The sequence below is a fragment of the Eumetopias jubatus genome, unplaced genomic scaffold (genome assembly GCF_037043125.1).
Source record: "Eumetopias jubatus isolate StellerSeaLion01/CBP00866 unplaced genomic scaffold, mEumJub1_p1.0 scaffold_1, whole genome shotgun sequence".
Taxonomy (NCBI): domain Eukaryota; kingdom Metazoa; phylum Chordata; class Mammalia; order Carnivora; family Otariidae; genus Eumetopias; species Eumetopias jubatus.
The window spans coordinates 198804561-198827024 of NW_028274807.1; the positions used below are offsets into that span (position 1 = coordinate 198804561).

Consider the following 22464-nt stretch of genomic DNA (forward strand, 5'->3'; position numbering starts at 1 on the left):
CACAGGTAGTGAGGGGTGGTCTCCACGAACCGAGACCCTGTGTCCGGCTCCTGCTGGGGGCGGAGCCAGATCCAGCGACAGGCGAGCGGGCCAGTGTCGGGCAGGCTGTGGGCCTGACAGCCAATCGGGAGCCGGGGGCGCGGAGCCGGCAGGGAGGCGAGGCGCTGGAGCGTGGGGGACCGGCGGGGCTACTCCCCTCGGCCCCACCCCCGCGGTGGGTCCAGGCCCGGCCTGTCCCAGCCCCGGCTGGCTGAGCCGGCTCTCGCGGCTGCGGACGGTGCGCTGTAGCGGGCCCAGCCCGCGGCTCCGGGCGCACTGGGAGGGCGGACCTGGGCCCGGACCCGCTGCCCCCGGCCCTGGCCTTCTGCCGATCGCCACCACCCCTAGCCTCTCCGGCTGAGCTCGGCGCCCCAGAGAGGATTAAGTAAGTGCTGAGGTCGCAGCTTCTGTGCAAGAATGGAGGAATCACCGAGTCGCAGAGGCGGGGATGGGGATTGGAGCAGGGAGGACTGAGGAACCTGGTAGAGAATGGTATGCGGGTTCTCGGAGGTCGCGGTGCCAACCCATCTCAGCCGTTTCCTTCTCTTGCCCTTTGGACCCTCAGGCAGTACCAGACAGTGATGAGCAGGGCCTTTTCTCTGCTTTGGACCGAGGAGTAAACAGAGCCCAGAGCAAGAGTTAAGGGTCTGGCCCAAGGTCATGTCTGGGGTCAGAGGCAGAGCCAAGAAAGAACCTGGAATTGCTGACGTGTTCAGCCTACCTGGAGAGAGAGAGGGCAGAGAGGGATGAGCACCCATATCCCTCTGCCAACCTTGCCCCTTCCTAAGGAGCCATCATAAGTGTGTACACACCTCACACACACCCATGCACCTGCACAGGAAGGCACCCCACATACACCCATGAGCTAGCACAGGGATGTATGTGTGCAGCCATGAGCTGTGTACCCCCCTCTCCCTAGGCCCACCCTTCTGCAGCGTGGCCGGGACCCCTTCCCACTTTGCCCTACCCAGAGCCTCTGGCCTGGGAGGAGGTAAGCCACACCCTGGTCTCCCCACATCTCTTATTCTCTGTTCCCAAGAGAGGAGGAGGGGAGAGGAGAAGCACCTCAGAGTGGGAGCTCCATGCTCCCTGCGCACCTTCCTTGTCCCTGGCAGCCCCTAGCTCCCCTATGGGGGTCCAGTGACCCTAAGAGCCTGCAGAGAAGCCCTACCAGGGGACCTGACTTTAGGCTCTCTCCCCTTCCCGTCTTCTGGTCTCTCCACACCTGTCATCCACCCCCCGGCCCCCATCCCCTGCAAACACAGCCTGGATCACACAGCGGGCTAGGTCAAGGGGCTCCTGTGGCTCCCCCTTTCCCAAGTGTGTTGGCCGGGGGCGGGGGGGGAAGTCGATACACTGGGTGCTTACTGTGGGTAGGGGTTACTCTGAGCTAAGTCTTTTCTAGGGACCAGTTCATTCTGACATTTCAGTGACCTTATAACCCTGTGAGGCTGTGAGGGAGGTGGGGTATTGTTTGTTTGTTTGTTTGTTTGTTTGTTTGTTTGTTTGTTTTTAATCTTGGTCTTAGACTCAGAGGAACTGAGAACCAGAGAGGTGGAGTGACATGCCTAGGGTCATCTGACTCTTGGGCAAGTGTTTCCCTCCAGGAAAGGAAAACGCTGCGGTGTTTTTTTTTTCCCCCAAGCAGGAGGTGAGGGATATGGGGAGCAGGGAGTGAGGGCGTGGGAAATGTGGGGAGTAGGGGAGCGGAAGGATGGGTATTATGTAGGGGAGAGACTTTTTCTTTCTAACCTCCCGACTACCTTTCATATCTTCCAAGTATGATCACTATGTTATCATACCCTCAAAGAAGGGGCATTTTCACCTTCCTAAATCTACATGGGAACTGTACTTAAGTAAAGCACATGTCCTAATGTCCCCTGAACTTGCCCTTGCCCTCAAACTTTTATTTCCCCAGTACCTTCAGAACTTAGGGGTACTTGATCTCACCACTGAGTCCTGTCCTAAGCCTCGTGTTTTTCCTTCTTTCTCTTCCAGCACCCAGGGGACCGGAGAGCTCCCTTTCTCCTGGGAGGTGGCAACCTGGAAGTATAGCAGGGGCCACAGGCTGGGGTACTACCCATGTCAGGAGCGAGTTGGCAGGTTGACTGACCACGGGCAGTCTCTCAGCCAGGGCCCTCTCAGCATCAGCATGGACTCCAGGATCCTGCCTGCCAGGGGCTGGCTCAGCAGCCGCCCACCCACCTCTGAGCCTGACCTGGAGCCTGCCACAGAGGGGCCAGCCTCTGAGACCACCACCCTCAGCACAGAAGCCACCAGCTTTAATGACACCAGAATCCCTGATGTGGCTGGTGGTACAGCTGGTGTGGGCACAATGCTTCTGTCCTTTGGGATCATCACGGTGATTGGCCTGGCTGTGGCCATGGTAAGAGCTGGTAGGCTGGGGCTGACCCAGGTGGCTGTCGGTTGGAGGGGTGGGGGGACACTCTCATCAGAAGACAAATGCCTGTTAATGATAGCACAGTCTTCCCCTGCTCCAGGGATGTGTCCACTGGAGACCAGAGGCGCTGCCTCCAACCGGAAGAACCAGAGGGGGTTCTGAGGCTACATGGCATCTTGAACTGGGCCATGAGGGCCACGGAGGAGTTGGGGTGGAGGGCGTTCCAGGTGGAGGGTCCTGACGGGCGAAAGTTTGGAGGCAGACAGGAGTTTCTGGGCACAGCAGGCAGGACAGTGAGGCAAGGGCGGGGAGGGATGAGTGAGAGTAGAGGCTAGAAGGCGATCGGAATAGATCACAGGCCACAGTGCGGGTGGGCTGCTCCGGGCATGGCAGGCTGCTGGCAGCCTTCATTCACTTGCCAGGTATTTCCCAAGCCCCTGCCCTGGACCGAACCTTCAGGTCCCCAGGGACTAAGGAGACTGAGGCCTGCCTGGCGGTTCTTACGGGGAACAGGAGATCGATAAAGCCAACGATGCCAAGGGAAGCCCGGAGGGACTGAGTTGGAGAATTGGGCAGGAAGACTTTCTAGGCTAGGTGGTCAGGGACAAACTGAGGAGGCAAGATTAGAGCTGAGACCTGGCCCCAGGTGGAGGCCTGGCCCCAGTACCACAAGAAGGGGCAGACTTGGGCAGACCTCTGAACGGAGGTGAGCTGGGGTGAAGACTGAAGGTGTCCCCTGATAGGGGATATGATGTTTCCAGATCTGGTGTCTGTCCCTGCAGATATGGGCCCTCCCCCTAATCTGCTACACGACACTCAAAATGTCACTGAGGGACTGCTGGAGATGGTGCTGGCTCAGACAAGGAAGGGGGGAGGTGCACCTGAGGTCCCCCAGGGAGCCTGACAATGGTGGCATCCTGGCCACCGCCCCTCACAGGCTCTGATGGCCAGCCTTAGGTTCAGGACCACATTGTTCTGGCAAATAGGGCTGTGGATGGTCCATCCATGACCTGGCTGGAGCTGCTGTCCAGCCAAGGTTGCCATATGGGCCCTGTAGGCTCCGGATCGCCGTCAGCGAACAAGTGCTGGCCAGCAAGCAGGGCCAGGATGCACCACACAGAGCGAGCGGCCTCCTGGGGCGGGGGCGAGGCGGAGCGCCAGTGTTTCCCCATGCCACCCATGTGGCAGTGAAGCAAACCCAAACAGCCTTACCTCAGGGAAAAAGTGGGGTCTGGAATCTGCCCTTGCAACTCTAGGCCAGAGATTATGTCCCAGGAACTTAGGAGGACTCCATGATGCTTCATTCTGGAGGAACGTTCAGAGGGCCAGGGTAGAGGGCCTTCTTGCCCAAACCAGAGAGGTAGGAGAATTATGGGATGAAGGCAGTGGAGGGCAGGAAACAGCTCCTGGGCATTCGGGGACAGGTCCAGAGATGCTCCCTGAGGGCTCCCCATCGTGCCAGGCCATCGTGCCAGGCCACAACAGGGCCATGCTGGGTACCCGGAGGAGCAAATCAGTGCCAGGCTGTGTGCCTCACGGAGACCGAGTTGTATGGGTGGGCTTCCTGGAGGAGTTAGGACTGCAGCTGGATGGTGAGCTGTAGGGAAGATTTGGAAAGGAAGGTATGTGGGAAGGTGCTGTTGGTAGCTGGGGCAGAGAGAACAGCAGGGGCAAGACGAGATTGGATAAAGGCTCTGGCCTCTTGTGAAGATCCCTCTCTAGGACAGGGCCACAGGGCAGGGAGTAGAGGGAGACAGGGTGCTGGGGCTGGAGCTGCCGGTTCAGGGCAGGTAGGGGCTGGGTCTGAGACCTGGAGCTCCTCCAGCATCCTGCCCACAGGAGAGCAAGGGTATCATCCACGTGTGACCTCCTGGAGGGGATGGAGAACAAGGGACACCTCAGTTTCTTTTCAGGCCTTTGGGGTTTCCCAAGAAACAAGCAGCAGGAGGAACTCTGGGCCAGGCTGGAAACCAAACCAGATTCAAGCTGCGAATGAGGCACAAAGGGTGTGAGAGAGCCACAGAGAGTTAGGGACAGAGTCTAGGGACATGGCTTTCCCCCAGGCAGAAGTGGTCATGCTCCTGGTGGCCAAAAACTACCAGTTTAGGCAACAGCCAGATGGTGGCAGGGGTCCCTGGAGTCCCTGCCCTAGTGGTCAGCCCCTTCTTCCCCCATCTCTCAGTGCTTTGTACAGGGATGTCCTGCTCCAGCCCAGAGCACTTGGGTCTTGTATGTTTCCTCAGGTTGCCTAGGCCTTTATCTTCAAGTCTGTACAGTGGAGGTTAGGACCCAGCGGCCTTCCTACCTTCCTCCAGCATCTGGGTTCTGCCATTTAGTCTGGGCTGCTGTCCAGGGACTCGGGCTCTCCTCCCCAGCCCCTGTCCACTGAAGGCTATCAGCCTCCCATGGAAACCCCAGAAACCCAGAGTCTTGCCTCAAGCACTGCCCTGCAGAGTCTGGCCACTACTGTCCCCTGTTCTTTTTTCCCATACATGGCTCCAAGCCTGGGGGGTGTTGAGAGGAAGGGGGGCACTGAAATCTTCCCCTCCCTCTTGAAGAGTCCAAGGCAGGTGCTGAGTGGCTGGAGCTGCAGTCTGTATTGGCAGAGAGAACGCAGGCCTGCTCCCCACTTCATAGCCCAGGCACCGTCAGCATCTGGTACACATCAAAAGGAAGCACAAATGCAGGATGTGTGTGTCCCTGGGAGGGAATCCCAGAGGTCTTGGGGACCCACAGTTCTCCTGTTCATTGGCCTCAGCTTGTCCCTTGTCCCAAGGAACTGCTGGTTAATCAGGGACTCCTTGCCCAGCCATCTGACACTGCTCCTTCTCTTGCAGGTTTTGTACATCAGGAAGAAGAAAAGGTAACTCCCCAGTTGCCACCCAAAACTGCAGCCTGTTGGCAGTGTTGGGCTGGACTCCAGGGGCCGTGGGTGGGAAAAGAGAGTCCCACAACCGTCGGGGCCCCTCTCCGTTGTCAGAGAGCCAGTTCCTCTTCTGCCCACTGAAGGCTGGGGTTGACGGCTTGCCCTTGGGGAGTGCTGAGCCACTTTTGCTCCACTGCCCCGAGCTCCAGGTCACTGACTCCCCGCCCCTGCCTGGCCCCCAGAGGCTGTGGATCACACAAGGGCCTGGCCTAGGCAGTCCCCATGGATCCCACAGATGATGCCTGTGTGGGCCATGGCCCCATCTGGTCCCGGGAGTGGGTAACTATCCATCTGAAGGGTGGAGGTGGTATACAAGTACAAAAAATGTCTTTCATTTAATCCCAGGGGAAATCTGAGGGGGGGGGCCTCCCCCAGCATAGCTGTGTGCTAGGACTCAGGCGCTTAGTGAGCAGGGCCTGGAGGGCTGGCGGGAGGGGAAGGGCCTGCCGTGCCCCCAGCAGCCTCTGCCCCCACCCGCAGGCTGGAGAAGCTCCGCCACCAGCTCATGCCCATGTACAGCTTCGACCCTACAGAGGAGCAAGATGAGCTGGAGCAGGAGCTGCTGGAACACGGGCGCGACGCCGCCTCCATGCAGGCTGCCGCCTCTGTGCAGGCCGCGCAGGGCAAGGTGGGCACTAACGGGCTCCCCCAGCAGCCTGGTCAGGACTTTGCCACCCCCACCCTCCCTCCCTTCTCATGCAGCTTTCCAGCTCCCGCCATGTGGTTGGGTGGCAGCTCTCAGGTACATAGGTTTTGTCAGGTTTGTTTAGAAACTGGTAGAATTTCTCCATGGCCACCCACAAACTGACTGCACAAGGCCAGGGCAGCCCTGGGATCCAGCTGGTTTGCCCCTGCTAGCTTCATGATCTTGGCAGCCCCCTTGGCCTCTCTGAGCCCCTGCTTTCTCGTCTGCAAGTGAAAATTCTAATTCTTGCCCTTTGTGCCCCTATGGCTTGGCTAGGAAAGCAGGAGAGGGCTGATGGGAGAGATTGTTGGGGGCTAAGAGCCTGGTGCCTTTGCCCCCCTGAGGGCCCATGTTTCCTGAGCCGGTTGTGGTGGGGGTCAGATTCTGGAAGAGTGGCACCTCTGAGTAGGTTCATGGGTCCTAGTAACTGACAGACCCCGGGCGGATGGCGACCCTAGCCAAACTTGCCTCTTACATCCAAAGGGTTGGGTACCTGTGTGGTCACCGGGCCAGAGCCAGTGGCCAGTTGCCAACAGCCCCCCAAATCCCCGAGGGCCAGAGCACCATGAGGAGGCCTGGTCTCTCCCTGACCCATGAAACCCCTTTGCATTTCTCCTTGCCTTGGCCCCACAGGTTGCTGGGGGCATCTGGCCCTGCCAGAGGCAGAATTAGGAGACCGGACTCAGGAAGAGTCCACACTGGGAGTCCAGAGAACCCCTGGTTTTGCCACCAGTTCTGTGGCAACTGACCAGGATACATCCCCACTCGGGGTATTTGGGAAATCAGGCTGAAAACCTTGGTCCACCCAGCCCATGGGACGACTGACAATTCGACAGTTGTTTCCTGGGCACCTCCCTTGGTCCAGCCCCAGTGCTAGGGCTGGGGGGTGCAGAGGTGAGCCCCCTTCTGCTGGGAGAGAGGAGTGCCTGCATCGTTCATCCAGCCTCTAGGCGCACAGGGTAAGCGCGTGCTGGCAAGCTGGTGACGGCTGGGGGGCGGGGAGGAGTCATCAGAGCCAGATGGTAGTTCCAGGCTGAGCTTGCAAGGGGGGCATTCCAAGCAGAAGGCATAGCTGGTGCCAAGCGCAAACAGGCAAACCAGGAAGCAAGGGTGGAAGTGACTGGGCCAGAGAGTATGTGGCCTTGGTCGAGGTCCCTAATGCCCTTGACTGTATCTCTGCAGACCACGCTCCCTTCTCAGGGCCCACTGCAGAGGCCCAGCCGGCTGGTGTTCACAGATGTAGCCAATGCCATCCATGCGTGAGTGGCCCGAGGACCGGCCCGGACCTCTGATGAAGACATCTGCCATCGTGCCCCTTGAGCTTGATTGTTAAGACCCACTCTCAGGACCTGCCCTGCTGGGGCCCAGCTGTTTCAAGGATCCACCTGCTGACTCTCTAGGCTCTAAGAGAGGGCCCTGGCCAGGCTAGACATCTGGCTACTGAGGTCTCCTGATCTGAGGGCCCTGGCATAGAGGGCATCCTTCGTATCAGGAAAGTTGAGAGCCACTGCTGGCTTCCTTGTGTCCTGCCCAGACCTGTCACATCACGGTCTGCTCCTCTAATGTGGAGGAAGTGGGGGGAGACATGGGATGGGAGGGGGCAGGGGAGGAGAGTAGGGAGGGGTTCCCCTTTGTCAGGGAGAGACATGTCTTTGGAATCTGTAGCCTCCTCTGGAGTAGGAAGGGGCAATCAACCAGGTGTTGGGGACAGGATGTGGTGGCACCTGGGAGAAGCCCAGGGATGGACTAGAGCTGCCTGGTGGGCGAGGATGCCAGGAAGAGGGCTGCTCCTACCTGGGGCCCATCTGTATTTTGGAGGGTCCACGAAGCCACCCAGCCACCCTCCCTGGCAGCCAGCCACTAGCTGGGAGGTGGGGGAATAGTGTAGAGGGCCCCAGGCAGGTGCATGAATGTGTTCACGTGCAGGCATATGTCCCTGTCCTGGCACAGGGTAGGATGGAGACCCTCTGCATGGGCTCCACCCTCCAAGTCCACCCCACCCCTTGACGTGTGCAGGGGCACCAGGATAGGCCACTGTCTCTGCCTTCAGTGTTCAAGGACTAAAAGGAGAGGGAAGCCAAGGTGAAGGTCCTGCTGCCCACCACATCTCCTCACTGGGCTCTACAAGCCAGGGAACCGGCTTCTGCAAACGGTTCCCTGTCCTGGTGTATATGGGGGATCTAGGGTTGTAGGAGAGGCTGCTGGTCTGAGGGCAGTGGTCCCAGGCTGTGGGCTATCTGGGGACATTCCGACTGTGCCTGAAACGAGGGTGGGGATGGCCCCATGGGAAACAGACCTAATTTTTGATAGCACAGCCCACCCACCCATTGTCCACCCACCGGACACCCCTCAGGAATTCTTCTACCAGTCTGGGGCATCTGGACAAGGCATGGGACCAAGCCAGACCCCAAGAGCTGGGCAGCCTTCTCCTCTGGACGTGCATGCACACACGAGCATGCAGAGAAGCATGCCCCCCGCCCCCGTGCCCAGCCTCCCCGCCGTCGCTGTCCTCTGCTGGTTGGAAGGGGACACGGGGGTGGCAGCACATACCTTCTGTCAGGCAAATACCACATGTCAGGAGGGGAGGGGCTAGGAGACCCATGTGGGGAAGATTTGGGATGTATTCCCTCCTCTCGATGCTCTAAATACATTAGCACTTGAACCAACTGGAGGGCTGCGGGTGATTTGGGACGCACAGATGCTGTAACGGAACTTGGCACCTCCATGTGAGAGCATTAAAGATGTAATTAAGATGTTTACGCGAAGAGAGTGTGAGCCTGTGACACTTGGGGTGTGAAACCCCAGGAGGGACAGGATGGGTTAGGGGCTGTGGGGGGCCTGGGAACAGTCACTTGGATCCCAGCAATGAGCGGGCAGCCCGGCTGGTTTTCCTCGATCTATCTGATGAAATGCCTCGGGCCCTGAGTTCAGGCTGCTCTGGGGCCTCGTGTCTCAACTGTGGAATGGGATCACAATGCCTGCCATCACCCGGGGTGGAAAAGCCAAGTGGACAGGACCTTGTGGGGCCTGAGGAGGGAGAGGGCTTGAGCCCCAAGGTCCAGGGGGAGGTGGGGTGCCTCAGGATCCATAGGAACTGGGTGTGGAAGAAAAGGGAACAAAATAATGTGGTCTTTCCCGGAGCACAAGGGTGCAGGGGAGAGGTGGGGGTGGGAAGCGCTAAGGTTATTTGTGTGGAAACCACCTACGGGGTTCAGAAGGATTTGAGGTGAACAACTGTCCTGGTTCTCTCAGGGCTGCCCAATTTATAGTACAGGAAATCCCACAAACCAGGACTCTAAGTGACATGCAGATCTTCTCCTAAAGGGCTGAGCCTTCAGGCCAGTATAGGAAACAAAGACGGGGTGAGCGCCCCAGTTCCAGGGTGGAGGGTTGGGCTGGAAGCCAGGGTTATGGGGCAGGGCCTTCAGTAAAGGCCCACACTGGGGTCAGACTGCCGGCCTGTCAGTCTGTTTGGTCTTGCAGAGGGGCGTCCCTCCCCCAGCAGACTAACAGAAGGATTCCTAAGGACCATGGGGTGAGAGGAGAAGGGATGGGTGGGCTCTGTTCCCCCATCCTATTGGGTAACCCCTCAATCTAAGAATGTGGGAGCTACAGAAGACCCAATGTCTGAGGGACCCTAAAAAAATGGGACCTGCAGAGTAAGGCTAGCAGCTAGGGACTAGGGCCAGGGTGGAGGCTCCAGAAGGACCCCATCCCCGTTCTCTCGGGCTGCCCGCCTCGTGCCCCTTTCCCACGGGTGGGCATGGCTAGGTGGTGGACAGGGCAACTTTCTGTGGGTGACGGGGCCACTGCCTCATCCCTGTCCCCTCACAGACACCTCCTCTTCCCTCCTCCCCACCTCTTGCTTGCTAGCTCTCTTTCCCAGCCCTGGAGAAGAACTGAACTCCCCGCCAGTTCCCAGGTCTTCCACAGAGCATGGGATCAATAGATATCGGGGTGAAAGGATCCAGTTGACATGTCCTTGTGACCGTGGGCCTGGCAGGCTGACCAGAACGCCCCTCACCGCCCTCAGCCAGGCAGACAGAGTAGAGTGAGACAGTCACCTGCCCATGCTTACTGCTCCTGAAATCGGCTGCTAATGGAGGCCCTTGGGAAACGCCCCTTCGGGACACACACACATCCATCAGCGAAACCCCTATTCATGAATAGCAACCAGGGCTTCGGGGCAGAAGCTACAGCAGCTTGCAGTGGGTGCTGTGAGGGAGGACGTGGATGGATGCCTTCAGAGGAAGCCATCTAGTTTAATGAAGTGAAGTGTCAACTTCCAGCCAAAGCGGATACAGTAATTCCGTTGCCTGGCGGCAGGCAGACGCCAGGAACACCTGCAGAATGTAAAGGAAAGTTCTCGTGGAGGCGAGCCCAGAAACTCCAGTAGAGCAGTCTGACCTTGTGGTGGATTCCTTCCAGAAATATTACTGAGTCCAGCACTCTGGTCCTGTCAGTGAACCAGCTCCATTGGTTGGTATCTGCATCTCCATTTGAGATGGGAGGAGGCAGGTGTCAAACAGGAGCGAAGGATGAATGTGTGCGTGTGCGATGTGTATATATGCACGCGTTGCATGTCTGTGTCTTTATAGCTGCGTCTTTATGCAAAAGAAGACAGGGACAAGGTCCAGGTGTGCCTGGGGAGCAGTCAAAGGCCGAGGGCAGGTGACCCCAGCCCATCCTGTCCGGCATCACCCCTCAGCAGTCCTCAGTGTGGAGGGTCTTGGCTGAGGGTATCCGAAGGAACCGCAGGAGCTGCTGGTCTGGCGTCCCCATCCTGCTGGCCTCTGCGGGCTCGGGACAGGGGACAGCTGGGGGCAGGGCTATCTCTGGGTGTGCAGGGCCATCTATGGCTCTTGAAAGGCCAGCGATGCTGAGAAATGAACAAGAAGTATGTAAGCAGAAGGTGCAGGGAGAAGGGGAAGGGGAGAGCATGGAGACCCTCAGGTAAGGCCGAGAGGGGTGAGGCTGGGATGCCATCCCACCTGCACCTGGGGCTGCCCTCAGCTCCTCCCTTGCCCCCACCTCAAAGCCCCTTGGCAGTGGCCCCCACCCCCACTCGTCACCCTGGTTGCTTGGATTCTGCACATGGAAGCTCAGGGCAGGTGTGTGTTCTCCCTGGGGGAGACCACCTCCACACACCCGCGGGAGCCAGAGGAAGGTCAGCAAGCGTGCAGGGGGAGGGGCAAGGAGTAGGGGTAGTCTCCTCCACCACAGTGGAACCCTGGCATCTAGAGGCTCACTCAGGCCAGGAGGGTGTCTGGGTGAGGAACAGAGGGGCAGATGGGGCTGAGACCTGTCTGGGAAGGGGATTCCTTTTCCTAGCCCCTGGCCGGAGAAATGCACTCTGGGGCAGACACCGCCCACCCTGGGCAGGATGTCCCCTCAGCTTTGGAGGGTCCCTTTCTGTCTCAGGGTTCTGTTTGAGAGGTAACTCTCTGGGTGCCTGGATGGATCCATGAAGGTGGTAGGCCTGGGATTCCTGTGTGGGCTGGGGGTCAGGGGAAGGAGGGAGGCCCAGAGTGGCTCTGGCTAGGGACCAACATGCATCATGTCTAATGCCCACCATGGCTGGGGAAAGTGGGCTGTCTCACTCCCATTTCATCAGTGAGGACCTTGCAACTGAGCCATGAGGGGAAAGCAGCCCAGGGCTCCATGTACAGTCGGTGCAGGGCACATCAGGGCCTGGGTTTGAACTTGGTACAGCCTGGGCACAACATTGTCTGCACCCACGGGGTGGGAGGGTGGGGAGGTGGGCAAAGTCCTCCAAGCCTCCACCTTCCTGGTCCTTTAGCCTGGCAGGAGGCAGGGCATGTCCCCACACCTCTTACAAATGGGCATCCCAGGGACAGGGCCCCAGATTCAGCCCAGCTTTCTTAGGTAAGGGCTAGGACTGGATCCCTTCTGAGGCTTCGTGGCGGCCTGGATCCTGGTCCCATGTCCATGTACATGTGTAGTATTGCGGGGGAGGACCCATGACCTTGTCCACCAGTCCTCTGTTCTCCTGATACATGGTCGCCAGGGGCCAGCATCTCCCCCCCCCCCCCCGAGGCCGCCCAGGCCTCACAGGGCACTGTCAAGGAGGCCCGGTCTCCCAGTCTCTCACACTACTCCCGCTCCTGTCTTCCTGATTGATGTGCCCACTTGCTGGGGCTTCCCCAGTGTCTCCTGGGTGAGGCCCAGCCAATCCCCTCAACTTCTCCTATACGCAGCTGCACCCCGGGGTCTGGCCTGGGAGCATGTAGAGAGGGGACAATGGCAGACGTCCTAGCCGTTGGAGCTGACGGGCCTCCTGTCCTCTAGCTACTGGTTGAACAGGGGAGGAAGGATGTGTTTGCCCTGGCCATTAGCAATCCACCCAGCCCTTAGTACATTTCCTTGGGAGGCCTGGAGGCCTGGGTTAGGAGGGGCAGTCAGCTCTACTTCCTGGGGTGCAGCAAGAGATAAAAGAGCTCGGGGTAACAACAATGCCACTAATAATAACAGTAATAATAAATAATAACGACGTGTGATCTATGGAGCTCACGCCACGGGCCCGACACAGTGGATCACTCATGGAGGGAGGGCCGGGTCAGACTTCCCCGTGCCGGCAGGACTGCCATTCAGCTCACAGGTATCCACAGCCCAACAATGGCCAGAACCTGGTCTTCGTAACAGTTACCCCTGATGGGCATGATCCTACACAATCTCACTTTATTCCAAGTGTCCATTGTGAGACCCGACTGTCATTCGTCTTACAGAGGAAGAGATCAGCGCCCAGAGACTGAGATTATCAGGCTCAGAGCCAGGGTCCTGGCTCTTCTCCTATGCCATTCCAGAAAGGAGTCTCAGACAAATCATAAGAACAGGAGGGTGTTGGGGCCTGACAGGGCACCCTGAAGGCACTGCCCACTTGGGTCCCCAATCTGCTTCCTAGCCTCCAAAGCCAGCCCGTGCTGCAACCTGCTGGTGGCCACAGGCACTGCAAGGGGCCTTCCTGCCGCCCCACCCCCACACCCCTCAGCCAAGTCATGTGTCTGGTGCTCACCACCACCAGCCCCAGTTCTCAGGCCCCATCCTTGAATCCCTCTCCTACACTCAGCCTCTCCCCCATTTGGTGTGGAGAACCGCCCTCACACTGCAAGCCCCACATCAGGGGTTCATCGGACAGTCCAGGGCTAGGCTGAGGTGAGTGGGGGCCTAGGGTTGCAAATGTAAGCAGCCACTCTCTCGGGGGCTGACATGGCACAACCTGAGTGTGAGCGCCTCCCTCAGTTTGTGCCCCGGGTGCCTCACTCACCTCATCCTCGTCCCGGCCCGGCTGCTGAGGCCCCTCTTGGTCAGGGCCCAGCAGGCAGGCACTGATCCCCACCGCACCCCCACTACCCTGCCTGCAGCCTGGAGGCCACAGGAGGCCATGCAGCGAGAGTGAGGGCCTGTGCCCTAGCTGGAGCTTACGGAGATGCTCCTCATGCAGAGAAGGCTGAGAACACCAGATTATGAGAGACTTAAGGGACTTAGCAGCAGCTCGATAACGGGTCAGTAAGGTGACACTCAATAAGTGAAGACTTGGGCAAAGGAGGAGGGCAGGACTCCCGCTGTAAGTCCCTGCGGGTGGGCCCGACCCGGAGTCTGTGTGTGTGTGAACCACCTGGGACACTCACAGGCAGAATCAGAACCCATATAATCCCCCAGCAGCCCCAGAGCCCGGGCCCCATGTGTGCCCTCATATTACAGATGGGGAAACTGAGGCACAGAACAGTAGGGTTGCTCAGCATGATGCAGGGCCTGGATTTGACCCCAGATGGCCAACCCCAGAGCTCCCACCCAACACTCCCAAAGAAATAAAGAATGTTCTCTGAAGACAGAGCTGCCCCTCCTCTTGCCCCTCACTCATTCCCTTCAACTGCTTCCCAAGTCCCCTTCCAGGCCTTCTGCTGGACTCCAGAGCTGAGAGGCACCCGGAAGGGGCTGGCCCTGGGAAAGTCCCACCTGATGTGCACGCCAGAACAGTGACCCTGATAGCAACAACAACCCCCTCCCCAGGGAGTGACAAAGATGCAGGTCGGGTGACAGGAGAATTCGGAAGAGCAGCCCTTCTGACTGGGGGCATGGCAATGCAAGGCTTTCTCTGTGCTGGACCTCGCCCCGGGCTTGGACACAGGGAGTGGAGGATGTTTCAGCCTGGGCAAGGTGTGAGGCACAATGGGCTTCCTCACAGCCAGGGCACTAGGGATGGGGAGCTCAGCAGGTGACCCCGCACGCATGGAGGGCCCACACTGTGCCGGGCCAGGCCTACATGTCATGCCCACACCGCCTGCCCCTCTACAGAGTAATCCCCTTGTCCTCGCGCTGGCGCTGGTACGAGAGTAGCTCCATCAGACACTGCTCTGCGAGAACCGCCCAGACAGTGGTGCTGCTGAATGCCTCCCCCAGACCGGCCACACCCATCTTCACTGCCTCCGGAGGGACTGTTCCCACCCCCAAGTGGTGACCTTCCCAGGCCTGAGTGCGTGGGCCAGCACCATCTCCTTCCGGGAGACAAGTGCGCTCAGTTCGGAGCCCTTCCCCAATGTGACCACCAGGTGGCGGTGCAGGCCCAGATTATGGGGTGCGGGGGGGGGGCGGCAGGTGGAGGTCGGAGGGGTTGGGGGGGTGGGGGGGCTGTGCTCTGAGTGAAATTTGGCCTTGAGGCATTTTTCAGGACTCTGGATGGCTGGTGCACTGAAGCTGTGAACTTCCTCCCTGCCAGGGACTGGTCTGGACTGCTGCTGGGTCAAGGAAACGGTTCACGTCTGTGGCCTGAGCCTCCAGAATGAGCCCTGTGCATAGTAGGTGCTCGGGGCTATTTAATGAATGGAGGATTGATAAGTGGTTCTTGCCTCATAGGGAATGAAATTGAGTTAACATATAAAAAGCACATGGAGAGTCTTCAATAAATGTATGTGGTTATTTGCACTTTTATTATGAAAGATGATTCTTCCCAGAGCGCAGACCCCCAGAAGCCCCACCCATCTTGGGCTTAGGGGTCTAAGCTGTGGGCCCCACCCCAGGATCTGGTCAGCTTTGCCCAGCAGGGAATAAAAACTGAACCCCAAGGCCTCACCATTCCATGTTGCATTCCTGTGGATATTTGGGGACAGCAGGGATCTGTGCCAAGCACTGAGGGTGGCAGAGAGCCTGGGCCCCCTCACCTTCACCAGGAGTGCTCCATAGGGAGGAAACAGAGCCAGCCTTCTCGGGTCCCTGACAGGGCTGGCCCGCTGGCAGGTTCAACTGGCTGGAGGCTGGGCAGAGGTGAAGCTGGGGGACATGCCCTCTGGTGGTCATGGCCCAAGTGCACAGATCAGCAGATCACTCCCTACTGGAACTTTCTCATTGCCACCTGTGCCTATCCCGGCCTTCACTATAAATGCCGGTCCTGTCCTGACCTCAAATCCTAGCTCCTTGCGGTGCCCATCAGGGCATCACAAGGAAAGAGGATAAATGTCTCTCCCTTCCCCCCCCGCACCATGGAGGCTTTTTTCCCCCTGAACTCATGAGATCTATCAGCTGTCCCGCCTGTGACTGAGTTTCAGTAAGGTTGAGTGACTTGTCTTAGATCACACAGGGTTTGAGCCCAACTCTGTGGCCAACCTCTGAATGGATCTGGTTCATTCCTGCATCCCTCATGGCAGGATCCGTTCCGGTCCGAGCCTGGGGCAGATGCCTGGGTATACACTGAGAGGACCTCTCCTTTTAGCTCCAGTATCCCCATGAGTGAACACATGAGATGGGGCGTTTGCTGCCTTCAGCAGCCAAGCTGTATGGCTGGGGAGGGCAGGAGCTGTGCCATCTCCGCCCCATACATCATCTCCAACAAGGCAGAGAGCAGGAAACAAGCAGCTCCCGCAATGTGATTACTGGCGGTCAAGGGTAGCAGGCGGACTGACTCTGAGGAGGGGCTGGTTGTACCACTGGCCCCGGATCCTCTTCCAGTCGACAAGAGGAGCGATGACTCATGGCGAGTCTGCTCTGCCTTCCGCCATGGGCATTGCCACCAGGGGTCCCAGAGACCCCGGCCCAGGGACCCCGGGACAACCAGACTCACCTGAATGCCCTTTGCTGCATGAACAAGCCACTCTGAATCCCAGCTCAACCACTATGCAACTCCAGACAAGTCTCTGAACCTCTTGCCTCAGTTTTCTCATCTGTAAAGCGGGGCTGGCCCTCCCTACTTGATAAAATTCAGAGTTCATATTTGTAGAGGGCCTCGAACAGTGCTTGACACACAGGAAACACTAGGTAAATAAATAACACACTGAGGATCTAAAGGGTGACCCTGGGGGCGGGGGACGGGGTACAGGGCCTTTGCAGGAGAGGGAGGAGTCACATATAGGCTCAGGCTTCCAGCAGCCCTGGGGTCCACAGGTCCAACTGGTACAGGTTACACCTCCTAAGGTCTTGCCCTCCAAACCCTCCTGAGTCGCCCAAGTTCTAACGTTGCCTCTGCCCACAGTGCATATGGCCCCACCTAGCTCCTCTTCTCCGAACCTGACCTGACTTGGGGCCTCCTGGGAACACAGCTCAGCCTCTGGGATCTGGCCTGGGAGCAACAAGTGGGAGCAGCTAGGGCAAGCAAGTAGGGCAGAGCCTGAGCTCCGGGGCCAGAGAGCCCTCTGACCTGGCTCCAAGCGGCCACCTCGAGTGTTTTTCCACTGGGACAGGTGCAATCCCTCCAGTTCCTGACAGGTCCTGAAAACCAGAGGATGACACAGGCTGCTTGGCCACTCCCCAGTCACTCCCAATACAAGAGCCACAGATGTGCTCAGAGCCCAGGAGGCCTGGGCATCTGCAGGCTGCAGGGGAGGGGCTGGCCTCTGTTCCACCATGCTCTCTCTCCAGCTCCGGAATGCCAACTGCCTTCCCAGTCCCCAGGCCAGAAACTGGGGCCCTCCCTCAACCAGTAGCCCCCAAGACCAGGTACATCCTCCCACCCAAGTCTTACAAGTATGCCCACTCAGACCACCTGGTCATCTTCCCTGGGCCTCCCAGCCACCCCAACCGGGCTCCCAGCCATGCCTATTGCCACACTGCCCCCATGGCCCTTCCATCCTCCATTCACAGGACAGCAAGGCTTCCACTGAACTCTGGAGCCCTCCAGTCTGGCCCCCAAGGCCCTCGGCCTGCTGCCTCCCCTGCCTAAGCCATCTGCTCAGACCGTCGACAGCCCTCAGTCCTCCGGCCCCATGCCTGGGCTGGGGTTATGCCCCACCCTGCCCCTGGCTGGACCTTGCCCCTGGTGGGCAGCAGCCTCCCTCCCTGCCCTCCTCCCAGCTCTCTGGCAATTACCCGAGTGATTAATTTGGTAATTAATTTGGTAATTAATCACACTCTGGCTGCTCAAGACGATTCTCTTCCGCTGGCCTGGCCTGGAATATAGATCTGCTTGGCTTTACTTTCCTGGGAAGGGGGGCTGAGCTCTGAAGGCAGGAGGATGGAATCCACCTTGAATCCATCACCTGCCCTCCCCTGGACCCTGCCAGGCACAGAGGGGCTGCTTGTAAAGGTGGCCAAGATGGGATTTAGCTGAGAAAGAGAGAGGCCCAGATTCCGCCTCTGGGGATGCCCTGGGGGTGCTCCAGGATGCTCTTTAGCACTGCTTCTCAGTCTGACTGTTTCCAGTTACACGGAGCTCACTATCCCGTGGCAGCCCCTCCCCCCAGCTCAGCCTTCGCTCAGCCTCCTGCTCTGGGCTTCTGGGAGGGCTGAGTAAGGGATACAGAGATCCTGTGAGCTGGGCACTGGTGGAGAGCCACAGTCCTGGTCCTCAATGAGCTCCCAGCCTCTCGAAGCCTCCAGACAGACCAACTCCCCCCATCTGGCTGGAGGAACGAGATGGCTTCCTGACAGAGGCACCGTGTCAGGTGGGCTTTAATCAGCAGTAGGATTCGGTGCCCAGGAGCCACTGAGTTGCGGTGCTTGGCGGGGTCTGGGGCAAGTCCAACACAGGGGGCCCTGCCCTTGCCGTGAGCTCCAGTGGGGTCCCTATGGGGACCAGGATGGAGTCCCTTTGGAGCCAGCCCCATGGCATTGATTGAAATGGCCCCCTGCCAATTAGAATTTTTTAAAGAAATGTATAATGATTCCTAATTGGCACCCTCATTAGGTGCCAATTAAACACTTAAGCATTTCTTACAAGTTTAACACATTAATAAGGCAGCTCATTACATGTTAACGAGAATTATTTCTCATATTTATTATATTGTTTCACCACTGCTGACAGCAGAGTTATTTATTTATTTTTTAAACATTTGATTTTTATTTATTTGACGGAGAGAGAGACAGCGAGAGAGGGAACACAAGCAGGGGGAGTGGGAGAGGGAGAAGCAGGCTTCCCGCGGAGCAGGGAGCCCGATGCGGGGCTCGATCCCAGGACCCTGGGATCATGACCTGAGCCGAAGGCAGACGCTTAACGACTGAGCCACCCAGGCGCCCCGACAGCAGAGTTATTTTTAAAAACATGGCTTCTGGTTTGCACACAGCCCTCTTCCTTACCCTGTCCTGACAGGCTGGTAAGACAGGCTGTCCTACCAGGGCTCTCCCCTGAGTCTTGGTCTCCAGTACCCTCGGTCCTCCCTGGACTCTTTTGGTCCAGCCTCCCATAGGTGAGTCAAGCAGGGCACTTTCTTTCCAAAGTCTGGAAGGACCAGAGCTGGGCCCGCAACAGAACTCAGACTTGGAAGGGTTTCAGAGGCCAAGAGCCTTGCAGAACCTCTGTCCATTTGGCCAGACTCCAAGGAGCACTGGTGGGGCTCAGGGAACCGCGCCCCTGCTTTCAGCCTCCTGGCAGAGCCCAGCCTAGCAGCGGGCACTACAGTGGGGGCTGACACCGTGAGGGCAGGAGCACAGCAGCCAGAAGAAGACAAGGAGGTCCTTTGAGGCTGTCCCCTCAGGTAGGAAGGAGTATTTCAGGCAGAGGGAACTATGCTGAGACCAGGAGCCCGGGAGAGTTTTGGAGGTACAGAGAACGGGCAGCCAGCAGGAACAGACCCTCAAAGGCCATGTGGGGCCTTATGGTCAGAGGTGGGGATTGGCTCCCATCCAGAGAGCGACGGGGAGCCACAGAGTGTGAACAGGGAGGGATGTGACCACATTTCTGTTTAGAAAAATCAAAAGGAGGATGGTGGCCTGGGAGGGACCAAGGGAATAAACACGACCTCCCCCTCCCTCCTGCTAAATTCCTGGTGGGCTCTCATTGGTCAGACCCTAAACCAGTGGGCGCAGCCAGGTAGTAGACCCCAGCAAACCTCAACTTCGTCGGACCGGGCAGGAAAGACAGGGGCTGAGAGGTCTGGAGGGTACTGCAGTGTTCCAGAACACTGGAAAAAAACAAACAAAACAAAAGCCTGAGGTTAGCATCCTGTAACATACCACACCTTGTTCTTCCACGCCTACAGCTAACAGTTGTGGTGTCTGTAGGACGAGGATGCTCCCTATCCGCTCAGCCAGGCTCCTTAGGGCGGGCTGTTTCCAACCGATTACTCTTAGAGACATCACACAGTGAACATCCTGGGGTACAATTTCACATGTGTGTGAGTGCATCTGTAGGACAAATTCCTAGAAGTGGGCAGTGCTAGGTCAGCGGATCTGTGCATTTTTAATTTGGATAGATATTGCCAAGTTGCTTTCATGGAGGTTATACAAATTCCACGCTAGGAAGCACCTACAAGTTTCCGCCTCCCCCATGCTCTCCCAAAATGTGAACTGCCAAAGTGACCTTTCCCAGCTTTGCCTATTTAATTTGCATTTCTCTCAGGGGAATGAAGTTGAGCTTGGTTTCAGTGGTTGAGTCTTTTGGATTCCCTTTTGTGTGAACTGTATGTTCATCTTCTTTGCCCATTTTTCAGTGGGATTGCTGATCCTTTCCTTCGAGATTATAGGAGCTCTTCATATATTATAGAAGTTTGTGACTTTTTCCTCAGTTTGTTGTTTGTCTTTAAACTTGTATTTTTTTCATGTGGAAATGTTTGATTTTTATGTAGTCAAATGTACCCATTTTTTTTTCTCTTGTGACTTTTCTGGAGTTTGTTGTTGTGGTGGTCGTACTTAGAAAAAGTCATATCAAATTAAAACTATGCAAAAATCTCCTTGTTTTCTTCTGGAAATGTGTTCTTCATTTCTGGTTCCTCCAGCTTTGATCCAGCTAGAATTGGTGTTTGTTTTAAGGTGTGAAGTAGGGATCCAAGTTAGTTTTCCCCTCAAATTGTCACCCAGTGATTTCAGCACCATCTCTTCTTGGAGGTTAATCTTAATGAGTTACTGAGACTTGGGAAATGTGCCACTGGGGAAATAGCATGTCCTGTGGGCTGGTGGGTGGACAGGGGCAAACAGTGTCAGGAGAAGAGCCCCCGTAGGACAGGGTGGCAAGGTGGGATATATCCCTTGGAGGTTAAGAAAAGGGGAAGCCCTTTTAAGAAAAGAGGGAAGCCCACATTAGGGGCTGCATTTGATTTTTGCTCGGACTCCGGAAACAGTCATTTTAGGTACCCAGTTTTAACTTTGCCTGTCATACCATGAATTCCTTCGGTCAGTTTTGTGACCTTGACATAACCTTGACGCAGGCAGAGTGGTGGGAAATTAAGGGACAGCAGGAAGGGAAATCTGTTCCTTCCTGATGACCCTTCGAGGGGCCAGTTGGCCAAGGCCTAAGGGTGCTGAGCAAGTGCAAGTCCCCCCAGTTCTGGAGCAGGGAAGGAGACTATTACAACACAAGTGAGGGGCTGCAGGGTGCTGAGGAGAGCCTCATGGGACTCACTGTAGATCCTGCAAAGAGAGAACCAGCTGCCTTGGAGAGCAAGGCAAGGAAGACAGGCAGGACTTGGCTGGGCTGCACCCACCTCCCCGCTGCCCCTTCTCTCTGCTCCTCTTTCTCCCTCCTCCCTCTAGGCTCCTATTCCTGCCCCTCTTCTCTGCCACCAAGACCCATTAGCTGTGATCCTGGATGTCACTCTGGCCCCTTGTCCTCCCTTAATACAGTGGAGGCCGGATGGGCCATCTCTGATGCCAGATCTCCTTGGAAGGCATTCTGGGAAGTTCTAGTGGTACGTGTCTGATGGCACCGGGGGTTGCTCTGAGCCCCAGGACAAGTGAAGGCCTGGGTTCCAGCCAGGATGCTAGTGAGGGGTGGGAGAAGGAGTGCATATCTTACCCCCTGTGCCTCTGCCCCCAACCTTGAGGAGTGTCCCTCCCTCCATCTCCTTCTGGAAATTGGAATAGCAAGTGTTTTACCTCTTTCGGCCACTTGGTGGCAGCAGTGGAAGCCACAGTGTGCCTTGTTCCCTCCGTTCTCTTTGGAGCTGTAGACTTGACCTCCAAAGAGAACCTGAGGTTATCTGGTGGCCCTGGACCTCCAATAAGCTGAGGCAAGATGGGGTCACATCTTCAAGGCACAGGATCTCCTTCCATTTCAGAGGAATGAGGGGCCTGTGGCCCTGAATCTTCTCTCAGCACCACTCCTGTAGGGGCTTGTGGAGCAGTAGCTGGGTGTGGGGAACAGAGACTGGGGGCTCCTGGGGTGGACCTCAGGAGCTTGCTACCTGAGACACCCACAGCCATGCCCTGACCACGCCCACTGATTCCCAGCCAGTAGCCAGAGAGCATATTTCCCGGAGCCCTAGGACCCTGGGAAGGTGGAAGGAGAAGGAAAAGGGTGGGGGTGGGTGGGGAGAGGAGCAGGACTGTTGGACAAGGTCCCGCTGCCCCCCGCTTGGTCTCCCATCCAGAATTCAGCACCAGGCTGGCATTAAAGGCTCCGGTATTGCCTTATCCATGGGCTGAGGCTGAGCTGGGCCCAGGAACCACTCCCTGCCCCCTCCCCCAGCCCCAGCACATCTCCCTTCTCTCCACTAAAGGATGAGGGATGGTGTCCTGGAGGGTTTATGGATTCTCCCAGCATCTCATCCTCCACTGCCTTGCCCCCCTCCCCAAGCCCTGCATCACTCAGGCTGCACCAGCTTCCTTGTCATCCACTCCAGCTCCAGATGCCTCTCGTTTATCTCTATCATGTTGGATGAGGAGGCGCTCAGACTTGGTGCCATTCTCCACATGCACCGTCTCTGCGCCCCAGCCAAGGGGCCTAATCCAGGCAGGGCACCTGGGGCAAGAGGGTTCCAGATGGGGAAAATGACAACAACAAAAGCAAAGGTCTAGGGGTCTGAGGGTCCCACATAGAAGCTTAAGGTCCACTCATGGACCAGTAGGGAAAGCAGCTGAGGCCTTGGCTCCTAGGAAGGGCCTGGTGAGGTGATGGCTCCTTTGGGTTCCCCAATGCCTGGGAAAGATAGATGATAAACAGACAAACCAATAAACAGACAAACCAATAAACAAGGTACTTTTAGGCTCTGAAGGAGACAAAACAGGACTGTATGGAACTAAAAAGTGGAGGGG

General features: G+C 57.4%; 1 protein-coding gene across 2 annotated transcripts; it reads left to right on the forward strand.

Annotated features, from left to right (window-relative positions):
* Window positions 1-278: 278 nt before the first annotated feature.
* CUNH3orf18 (chromosome unknown C3orf18 homolog) lies at window positions 279-8799 on the forward strand. 2 transcript variants are annotated; one of them, XR_003612491.2, is made up of 6 exons: window positions 279-424; window positions 2038-2425; window positions 5278-5303; window positions 5847-5994; window positions 6685-7010; window positions 7234-7323. XR_003612491.2 is itself a non-coding variant. In XM_028124236.2 (5 exons), exons 2-5 carry the CDS (start codon window positions 2192-2194, stop codon window positions 7312-7314), a joined length of 489 nt encoding a protein of 162 aa, XP_027980037.1. In that variant the 5' UTR covers window positions 279-424; window positions 2038-2191; the 3' UTR covers window positions 7315-8799. The 2 variants fall into 2 exon arrangements, 1 of the variants encoding a protein (XP_027980037.1); XM_028124236.2 differs by lacking the exon at window positions 6685-7010 and having other exon boundaries at window positions 7234-8799.
* Window positions 8800-22464: the final 13665 nt, after the last annotated feature.

What these genes read in the sequence shown, in the direction of transcription:
- CUNH3orf18 (XM_028124236.2), top strand. Translation starts at nt 2,192, where the DNA reads ATGGACTCCAGGATCCTGCCTGCCAGGGGCTGGCTCAGCAGCCGCCCA. An exon ending in TTGGCCTGGCTGTGGCCATG is followed by an intron (nt 2,426 to 5,277) that starts GTAAGAGCTGGT and finishes CTTCTCTTGCAG; the next exon opens with GTTTTGTACATCAGGAAGAA. An exon ending in TACATCAGGAAGAAGAAAAG is followed by an intron (nt 5,304 to 5,846) that starts GTAACTCCCCAG and finishes CCCCACCCGCAG; the next exon opens with GCTGGAGAAGCTCCGCCACC.